Here is a 10,801-nt window from a genome sequence, read left to right as displayed (position 1 = left end):
CCGTGTCCCCTTTCCTTACAAATGGAAGCTGAGCTCAAGCCTCATCCATGACTTTCATTCTTTGTTGTCTTTATACGTGATGGAGGCCAGAGCTGCTGTTGGCGGTAGCCACTCCTGCCCATGTGTAAACAAGAGTGGTGTTGCTTCACATGTATCACATTCAACATGTAATTTCATCACCACTGGCCACAAAGCGGGACTTTCCACTCTCTGGCACTGGGTATATAAGGCCCAGCACTTTTGCCTCACTGTATCTCAGGCGTGTAGCTGGATGCACACAGCTAAGGACAACTGGAACCCATTCAAACCTGGCTACGGGAAGATTCCTTGGTGAGTTGAAGATCATCTCCCCACATATGTTCATTTTCCCAAGGGTTCTGGAGGAGGACGGTGATGGGCCCAGTTTATGGATGAGCTGAGTGAGGTGAGGCAGTGGGCCAGGTCACAGGCTCAGCATCAGCGAGGCTGCACTTGCAGTCAGCGTGGAGTCTGTCTGTTCCTCCCTCTTCCTCTGCCATGAGCACAGGATGGGATGCGGAATCTTCCAAACGGGATCTCCACGCTGCCGAGGGCTTGACCCTGCTTGTAGGTCTGCCTGAGACATGATCAGGGACCTCTGGAGGAAAGGCAGCTTTTCTCTATGCTCAGTCATTTTTGGAGAGCCAAAAAACAGAAAAAGGGGTTGGAGGAGGCTTGGGACACAAGGTCCATCCAAATGTGTGGCATGGGCACCCAACACTGGCCTTGGGGTACTGTTGCTGAACTCAATAACTACCAATGGCAGGTTTTGATTAGGATATACAAAGTGTCTGAGGGGTTCGGGAAGAGGTTGTCTTTGCTTCATGATGCTGTGTCAGGCCCCATGGAGAAACTGAGGCATAGCACACAGTGACTGTTGTAGGGAACCTGGAAGGAGATGAAGAGGTTGGTGAGAGGCTGACACTCCCTGGTTCTCATTGGCCTCTGCCTAGCCTGTGGGGGACAGAGGAGGATGGCAAGGCTGGCCTGTGTGTGCAGGTGGGGAAGGGACCCAGTAAGGGACAGGGGCCAGGCTCAGTGCAGAGTCCCCAGGACCATCGTGCCTTGCTTTACCCAGGCCAGCAGGGTGGCCATGCTCTAGTCAGTCAGAGGGGCCCAGGAAGTGTTAAGTCCATGGGATTTCTTCTGTTTAGAGGCAGGGCTGTTGATTCTCTCACTGCTCTGCTCTGAGTACTTTGTGACACTGGGTTTGTCACCCTTCTCTAGGCTTCTGTTTGTCCCCTGATAGATGGAGCCAGGGTTTCCTGTGCTGCTGAGCCCCAGCAGGCTGCTCTCCACCTGTTGTGTTCTGGACAGCTGTGCAGTGGTAGAGAGGGCACAGGAGACTGGTACTGGTCCCTCAGATACCAAAAGTATGAAGAGAAGGTGGAGGAATGAGATGGAAATGTCACTGGTTGGAAGGCAGGGAAGGCGCTCCAGGGAAGTACAGGCTAGCCTATGTAGGCGGTTTTTTGTTTTTTGTTTTTTTGGGGGGAGGGGGGTTTAAAAATCTATTTTATTTGGTTCTTATACCTCTACCTCCATTGAAACCCTTATTCCACCCTAATCCCAACCAACCCTCCAACACTAGGTAGGAGAGAAGGTTGGAGGGGAAAGGGGCATTGAGCTCTTTTTAGACTACTTCCTGCTGGTTAGGGGTATTGAGTATATTAGGGCAAGTCCAATTTACATCTTATCAGGCTGTCCCAAACTTGTTCTTCTTGTATGTTTTTTTCTTATGGCCACTTGACAAACCACAACCACCACCACCACCAGCAGCAGCAGCAGCAGCAGCAGCAGCAGCAGCCTAGGAGCCAACAGGAGGAACAGTCATGCCCCTGTCTTGGGGCTCTAGTCTTTTTAGACCCTCTCTAGAGTCCTCAGAATTAGTTTATCTTCAGCTGGCAGAATCACACTCCTGCCAGAACACGGCATGGGGTAGCTGCTGTGGACAGTCCGAAGCAGCCCAATATCCCACACCTGGGATTAAAACAAAAACATGTTTACACTTAAAGACACCAAAACTCTCATTACAGGCTCAACTGATGTAGGTGAGGTGAACAGAGGGACACTCTTTAAAGGTCACTGGAGGAAGAGTGTGTGCTATCCTTCACATCAGCTTAGAATAAGCTAGAGCTCAGACTGTAAGAGCTACCCCCGGCTCTGTGCCTTCACTGTGTGTGCCCTCACTGTTTTTGCATCTCGGAGCTGCTAAATGCTGCCTGACACGCTCTATGAACACACGCACGAACTTCTCCCGCCTCTGAGGGAACGGAATCACAAGAAAACTTGAATTTCTGCACATGAACTGGTTCAGTTTTTCCATTTTGCCACTGTGGATTGTGCCCAGGTCCTTGTACAGTGCAGAACTTCAGCACAACCCACACACTTGAATTGTCTGTGCTTGATTAGAACTAGGGTCTGCAGCTGGACGTGGTGGTGCATAACGTTGATCCCACCATTCGAGATGGAGAGGCAGGTGGATTGCTGTGAGTTCGAGGCCAGCCTGGTCTACAGAGATAGTCCAGGACAGCCAAGACTACACAAAGACACCCTGTCTTGAAAAACCAAAAAGTTCTAAAAATATCTGTTAGATCCATTTGATTCATGGACATCCTACTGAGACTCTAGGTAAGAGAAATATAGGAGATGGGGAAATAGAAGGACCCAGAGGGTCCTATAAACCTACAAGAAGAACATCGTGATCGGTGGTTCGGGGCCCAGGGGGGGCTGTTCAAACTATTGCACTAACCAAGGACAATCCAATAGTAAACATTGAACCCCTACTCTGATCTACCCAATGGACAGGACATTCTCCACAGTTATGTGGAGAGCAGGGACGACTTTGCATGAACTCTGGTGCCCCATATTTGACCACCTCCCCTTGGTGGGGAGGCCTGGTGGCACTCAAAGAAAGAATAAGCAGGCTACCAAGATGAGACCTGATAGCCTATGACCATATAGTGGGGGAGGAGGTCCCCCTTGGTCATAGACCTAAGGGAGGGGAATAGGGTGAAAGCGGGAGGGAGGGAGGAATGGGAGGATACAAGTGATGGGATAACAATTGAGTTATAATCTGAATAGATTAATAAATTAAAATTAAAAAAAGAAAAATCAGAAGAAGAAGAAGAAGAAGAAAAACAGGAAACAAAGAAAGAAAGGAAAAAAAGAAAAAAGAACTAGGGTCTGAATGTGAAGGCTTAGCTGGCTTCAGCTGCCAGCAATCACTCTTCTCAGCCTCTCCAGTGCTGAAGCTACCCCATGCACTGGGCAGACCCGCTGGTCACAGTGCCTGCAGTGCACTGTGAGTCTGGGGGGAACGTCCACCTCATGCATGGCCCTGTGAGTGTAGGGTCTCACACTTTATTTATCCAACAGTGAGTTTCAGGCCCTGAAAAAGTTACATGTTGACGCTGCGTGAGGCAGTCATTTTGCTTCATAAAACATCTGACAGCTAAGAGCCCCGGTGCCGAAGGTTCCTCAAGACAGTGTTCTTCCACTGCAGTTCACATGATGGTTAGACACTGCCTAAGGTTGAACATTTAGGAAGGAGGACAGAGGGACTGCATGGGCCAGAGCAGGGACAGGGACAGGGTCTGAAGGACTCCAGCCCTAGTGGGATGCAGGCTCCTGCAGAATAGGGGGTGTGAGCTCTTGGAGATCACCCTGGCACCAGTGAATTAAACACTGTCACAGGGCACAGGGCACAGGCCAAATGTATGTGAGAAGCCACTCAGAGTCACACGGTGAGGAGAGGAAATGCTGCTGTGGGTTTACAGAGTGGAGATTCATATCCAAATGCTGAGGTGCCAATGACAATAGTTTGGAGCTAAGTCCCTGGTCTAGCACTACTGTCAACTCTTGGGGTGTCAGCAACCACGTATGGTCTTCCTTCCACTTTCCAATTGAGGTCACAGGCCTCACATCTAATGGAGGACGTTGGTCTCTTTATGATATGTGTATAAGGAGCTCTGTGTGTCACAGACACACAGTAAATAACTTCATTTATCATCAACTGAATTTGTTCCCACCATGTAGTTGACAGAATGCCCCTTCCCATCTCTCCGGGTGTAGATTGTATAATGCATTTTTTCGTGGCTCTGTCCTTAGCTGGTGACATCAACCATGGATGTTAACAGGACAGGAGGCCTCTGACTTGGCCAGGATGAGGGGGAGAGGGTAAATTAAGATGACTGACATATGTAAGCAGCAGTGCAGGGCCCACTGGAGAAGAAACAGTCTGTCTGTCAGTCCTTTGTCCTCTACTGCCACCTTAGAGGAACCCCTGGGCCTCTGGCCCCTCTCACTTTACCTCCCTACAGCTGCCCTCATTGTATCTTATGGTTGTTGTTGATGCTCTTGTCTCTTTTTCCTCCAGCCTAGACATCCGAAGAGCTTTAAAAGCCTGTCAGAAATCCTGCGGCTGGCGCTGAGAACCAAGAAGCTCTCATGGCAGGCGCAGGTAGTCAATTTCCTCTTCTGTGGCTGCTTCCTTCTCACTAAGGTTCCAGTGGAAGAGGAAATGTTCTTTGTTTCCTGTCCTAAGCATAACCTTTTTGTCTTAGTGACCCATCTATGTGTGTGTGTGTCGCTGTGTGTACGCGTGTGCTGTCTGGACTGTTCGACAGCCCCAGTGCATTTGAACACTGGTCTCCGGTTGTGTTGCTGTGTGAAGAATGACTGGGGGTTGTCCATCCCTGTGTGTGGGTGTGTAGACTTTATAGCCCTTCTGAGTGTGGTGTGCACACTTAATCCTAGCACTTGAGAGGCTGAGGTAAGAGGATCTCTGTGGTTTTAATGGCAGCCTGATCTACATAGTGAGTTGCAGGCCAGTCAGAGCTACATAGTGAGACCCTGTCTCAAAAATAAATAAAATAAAATAGAATAGAATAAAATAAAGCAAGATAAAATAGAGATCATACCCTTGCCCAGCTTCCACTAGATTCTATGCTTCTTCTATGAAGTTGAGATGTGATCTCTCAGCTTCTGTCACCTGCTTCTCTCCTTTCCTGCCCCTGTGGCCATCTATCCCTGTGGAGCTGGAAGCCAGAATGGCTCTTCCTTAAGGTACTCCTGCAGTGCTGTTTTATCTCAGTCACAGATAAGTAAGTAATCCAGAAGTTGGCACCATACAGTTAGACCATGTTATGAATAACCCCCCTCTGTGAGTGTGTGTGCATGTGTATGGGTGTGTGTGTAGTACACAGAGTAAATATTTTCTGTTCATATACATATATAATCATATAAATGCACTCACCTACACACATACACGCATATATAAATAATTGACATTTTACACTTGGAGAGAAAAAGAGAAAGCTCAATGTCATTGAACAGAGATTGTTGAGGACATTGGGGCAGTAAGTGGAGGCTCCTCCTCGGCAGTAGGATCGTTGGAGGGTGCAGTCAGGGCAAGGCCCCAGAGAACTAAGCCCCAGCTTGTGAAGGGAGCAATCCCAGAGCTTTCTTGCTCCTGGAAAATCATTGCTTCCATGTACAATGCTGCAGGTGGTGTGGTTGGATGTGACAAGGGTTCATCTCAACCTGTCAGCCAATCGAGGCGATGCTGTTTATGTAGCATGTAGGCTTTGGATCATGAAATACGAAAGAGTCAAGTGGTCATAGGAGACTTCTCCATGGTTTCAGAGAGCCCTGGGTCCTTCCCATGTTCAATACACACTGATGTTCATTCCATCTTATTTGAAAATGCTACTTTTGACTCAAAAAAGCTAATGTAGAACCCACTAATGGCTTGAGGTCACATGTGAAGGCCCTGGTACCACAGTGTGTGACATGTAAGAGTCTCATGGAAGATGGAGCAAGAGACTTCAACAAAAGCCCTGTGATTTCTCTCAGACATGGAAAGCCAGTGTCAGGAGTGAGCATATGGCAGGTTGATCCCAGTAAGCACCTCTTCCAGGTGTGCAGAGGGAGCAGGGTCACCACATCTGCACAAGGTGTGTCCTCTGCATGTGTGGAGCGGGGTCAGAGTAAGAAAACATGCAGAAAGATATGGACACATAGAGACACGTGTGTACATATGATGGATAATGAAATGATGGAGAGTAGATATCTGGCATCCCTTTGTCATAAGGACCCCAGTTCCACTAGGTAGCACCCTATGTTTATTACATCATATGATCTTCAAATTTTTACTTTCTCAAAGTTTCTGTCTCCATATGTACTTGCAGAGCCTAAGAGCTTTTACATATAAATTTGGGAAACATTTTGAACCTCAAACCCTTGTGACTCCACTAGAACCAGGTGACCCATGGGCAGAAATATGGCATCTTGCCACCTCCTGTTTCTTGTCATTTCGACCCTTTCATGCTGTCTTTCAACCCTGATCTTTTCCTTGGTAAATAGTGGGAAGACGCATTGTGGAGGAAATCACGGATTATCTTACCGACACACTCCTCAGGGAGGACCTGCAGCGCCTGATAACTGAAGATGGAGCCTGGAAGGCATTTGTGGAGGCAGCAGAATTGTCAAGGTTACCTGCATGATACACTGCCCACCAGACCATGCAAATAAGGGTTATGTTCTGGGCAGCCATGCCCGTTCTAGGCAGTCCCAATGGTTAGGGCGATGGTCATTCAAGGTCCCAGGACCATTTCTGACATCTATTAGTCATATGGCCTTGGCAAGTTATTAACACTTTGATAGTTTTAAAGCCTTGAAACTTTAGTTTGAGAAAATAAGATCATGTGTGTGAAATCCTCAGCATGCGGCCAGTACACAGTGGATGCTCCTGAAAGTTAGCTTTGAGAAGTAATTTAGAAAGTTGGAAGAGACCAGAGCCAATGGTCTCCTGTAGGGCTGAGGAATCAAGAACTTCTTTTGAGAGCCGGTGAGAAAAGTGTAGACGTGATGAACCCATGCTCCAAGGTTCTAGCTCAGTCCTCATCTGAGGAGCTGGAATGGCAGCAGCATCCATCTGTGGCTGAGGAGGCAGAGAGCACAAGGTGCAGCCGCCCAGAGCTAGGTTCAACCCTGACTGTCCTTGCTCAGATGCAGACTGCAAGGCTGTGTTCAGTACAGAGGATAATTCAGCCTGATAGGATGTGGTGATGGCCTGGGATGAGCAACAAATCAGGGATGAAAAATGAAGTGACAGTACCCTTCCCAACGCCCAGAGGAACCAGGACCAGGGTCCGAGCCAGGGTTCAGGAGACAGTGTCGGCAGCCTAGCATGGGGGTGGAGGCTGAAGGCTAGGGCAGCTGGGAAGATGGAGTAATTGAAGGCACAAAGCAGAAGCCTAGCAGAGGACACTGTGAGAAAGAAGGGACACTTGCCACCCCCTGCTCTAACTGCATGGTTCATGAGTGTTCAAGGCTGGCCTTGGTTGTTCCCTCAGCACACTGTCTTTCCTGCGGAGATCTCAGGTGGCATCTGGAACTCTCTTCTGCTCGGCATGGAGCTCCCTGGCTATCAGGAATGCCATATGATGTTACAAATTCAGTGTAGTTAGAGGTCAGTTTGCATAACTCTGGAGTCTGAGGTGACCACATGTCTCCATCCCAGGGGAACATACTTTCCCTGTTGTCTTGTCCAAACTCAGGAGAACTCCAGAGTACTAATTACTATGGGTGGTCTCCAAGAGCCTAGCATCTTTTGATGTGCCCTTCTTGCATTCAAATGAAACACTGTCACCAGATATGGTGTCTGTTGGTGGCCTATGTCTGTAGGACCCCTGAACTAGACCCTGCCAGTTGGTGGATCAGGAGTCAGTGAGGGATGGGGGTCAGCCTGGAGTCAGGGTTAGTGGCAGCCCCTTCTGTTCTCAACTGCTGACCTTGTGAACTCCAGGCATGGAAGGATAGGGCTGTGGGCGTCTGCAGAGAGCAGGTAGCAGGCAAAATGAGCTGGAGGATCTCATGGCTATGAAGGGTTTGTCTTCTGTTATATTAAGTTCTCAAAGATAAGTAAATGACAAAATCTGAGGAAAGTGTCCCAGTGAGCCCTCTTGTCCTCTTTTACACCAGCTGTTGATGAAGGACTATGCTAAACCAACTACAGGATTTGGAGTTGGCTAGAATGACCCATTCAATGCCCACATTAGATTTCTATCACATAGTTGCAGTTGACCATGGATCACATGGGGTTAAAACAAGCCAATGAAAACACCCAGCAGCCAGATCTAGGAGAGCTTCAAGTTTGAAGTTTCTTGTCCTTGGGATGCAGTGCTGTCCTGCATTGAGAGTATGGTGATTCACCTGACTACTGCACACCAGGAAGCCCACCTTAGGAAAGACTATCCATCCAGAAGCAGGTGCAAGCAGCCACAAGGACACAGCTCAGGACTGTTTCTCCAAGGGACAGAGATGGAACCACCCTGCACTCACAGAGGGCTGAGACTTAGAGCAACCTTGCAGTGAGGGCAGGAGACAGCACATCCCTTACAAGGGCACCAACAACAGGTCAATTCTACTAAAATGGGCCTCATGGGAATCTTATCAAGGTTAATGCCTTTGGCCTTAGTTCCTCTGGATGTTAGAAATGACTCCAAAGTCCCCACCACACCTCACACCTTTAAGGCTGAGCTTTTTATAGGAAACTCATGGGGACTGACATATCACAGACCCTGCACTTCCCTACTTGTAATAAATGCAGATATTTAATGAAGTATCTTACAGATGGGATCCAAATCTTAACCCCAATGCTGACACTGTGCACAGTAGATGGAGGCTGGCATGTTCAGTCTGGACATCCCATTGCAGAGCTTCTCAGGCAAGCATAGGCATCCTGAAGGCTGAATGCTCCAGGGAATGCAAATGGTTTCCCAGCAGCCAAGGGCAGAGGGAGACTCTTAGGATAGGTGCACCCCTCACAGCACACACAGTTCTCTGAGGCAAAGTATTTTCTCTGAGCCCACGTCTCTGTGCCCATCACAGGGTTCCCACAGAGAGCAATGACACTGACCCTGAGTGGAGACATTTTCTCAAGAGCCTTTCACTATGGTGTTTTGATTCTACTTTGTAGAGTAACCCCATGGACTAAGGATGGCAGCATCTATAATTTACCAACTGTACATAGTAGAATCCAAAGATTTGGATCTCTGTAAAATTATGCCCCATTGGAGTTGTAATATGAATGTAAATTTTGAACAAGCTTTTAGAGTTTTTAAAAAGCAATCCTGTTTTTCTCATGCACTTGACCTCTTCTCTCACAGTGAGGAGCAAGCCGCTTTGCATGATGCACTGAAGGAGCATTTAACACAGCCACCCAAGGATGAAAATAATGGAGCTCAAAAGGAGCTGCAGAAGAAGAGGTTCTTGGAAGAATTTCCTCAGTTGAAAAGCAAGCTTGAGGAACACATCAGGAAGCTCCGAGAGCTGGCCGCCCACATTGATGAGGTGCACAGTGGCTGCACCATCTCCAACGTGGTGGCCGATTCCACCAGCACAGCCTCTGGAGTCCTGGGCATCCTAGGTCTAGTTCTGGCTCCCATGACAGGAGGGACTAGTCTGATGCTCTCAGCAACTTCCTTGGGGCTGCTGGCAGGTCTGACTAGTATCACCACCACCGTTGTGGAAGAGATAAGCAGGCAGTCAGATGAAGCTGAAGCCAGTCGGCTGGTTGGAGCCAGCATGGATACACTGGGTGAGGTTATAAAGATCTTGCCTAAGATGAGTGTCAAATTTGTTAATAAAGGTGTGGATTTAATCAGTGGCTACAAAACATTCAAGGAGCAGGTCAGAGCCATCCGGATGGCTAAAGCAGGAAAACTGTCTGTTCAAGGTTCGAGGGGGGTGGAGAACGCCTTAGGGAATGCCTCTTCTCTTTCAATAACCAGAGCTGCCAGGATTAGAGGAGCAGGCTTTACCAGTATCTTCCTTGGGTTGGATGTGTATCATCTTGTGACTGACACAATGCATTTGTTCGACGGGGCCAAGTCTGAGTCAGCTGGAGCACTGCGGGACCTAGCTCAGAAGCTGCAGGGAAAGTTAGAGGAATTTGAGCATATTCACAGTGTCCTGAAGGCAGACCTGCCTCAGTGACCCCTCCCCCAAGCAGTGAAGAGTTCAGGGGAGACAACAATAATGGAAGGGGGTGGTGAAGGGAATATTGGAGGCATACTGTTACCAGGGAAACAGCTTGACACCAAGTCTACGGAACTGAGCATCGTCGAGTGTGCATTTCTGTAATGACCAAAGGAAGGTCAATGAAAATAGCTAGTAAAGATTCAGGGAGCAGACAGACACTGGAGTTTAACATAAGGAGTCAGAGAGGCCTAGAGAGTGCGGAATAGGACTGCAACATAGTGGGTGTGAACAGGGAGGGCTATACAGGACAAGCAAAATGAAGTCAGGAAACTTGGAGAGCAGAAGAGGAGGGAAAGGCAGAGCAAGAGCTCTAGATATGGCCACAGCAGTTGGCCTCAGTCCCCCATCCATAGGGAAGTATCCTAGGACCTCTAGCCTATTCTAGGCAGCATCAGCAGTGTCAACTCCTACTCGTGTCCTTCAGGCAGTGACCCCTAGAGAATGACGGTGGCGGTGGAGGTGATGCAGAGGATGTTGGGAATGATTGTGGAGACAGCAGAAAAGATGGAGTTCTTGACAAATATCCAGTCCTCCAAGTGGGCAGGGTCACCTGGAGGGCAATAACATTGAGTGTCTGTGAGCTGTGATGGGTCCGTGTGGGTTTGGGGTAGAGTTAAGGGTGGTTTGTATGAGAAAACAAACTACTTATGTATGGAATGAAGTCAACACATCTGGGACAGGAGCCTGTGACCCCCCCAAGCTTCCATTCATGCTGGGGAGAGGTGTCCTGGTGAAG

At 48.5% G+C, this 10,801-nt stretch overlaps 1 protein-coding gene and 1 long non-coding RNA gene across 2 annotated transcripts; both read left to right on the top strand.

Moving 5' to 3' along the window:
* Window positions 1-266: 266 nt before the first annotated feature.
* On the top strand, window positions 267-6,426 carry LOC311579926. Its single transcript, XR_014773292.1, has 3 exons — window positions 267-330; window positions 4,397-4,480; window positions 6,385-6,426. It is a non-coding gene; the product is annotated as an uncharacterized lncRNA (long non-coding RNA).
* Window positions 6,427-6,428: 2 nt separating this feature from the next.
* LOC311579782 (apolipoprotein L3-like) lies at window positions 6,429-10,305 on the top strand (the record flags this gene model as incomplete). Its single annotated transcript, XM_084750625.1, has 2 exons — window positions 6,429-6,511; window positions 9,192-10,305. Coding segments are annotated over 2 exons (912 nt in total), but the record flags the coding sequence as incomplete, so codon positions are not given.
* Window positions 10,306-10,801: the final 496 nt, after the last annotated feature.

Source organism: Acomys minous (genome assembly GCF_964271855.1).
Source record: "Acomys minous genome assembly, chromosome: 12".
NCBI classification, from domain to species: domain Eukaryota; kingdom Metazoa; phylum Chordata; class Mammalia; order Rodentia; family Muridae; genus Acomys; species Acomys minous.
Note: the sequence above shows the minus strand (reverse complement) of the source record. Positions and strands in the feature narration are given on the sequence as shown.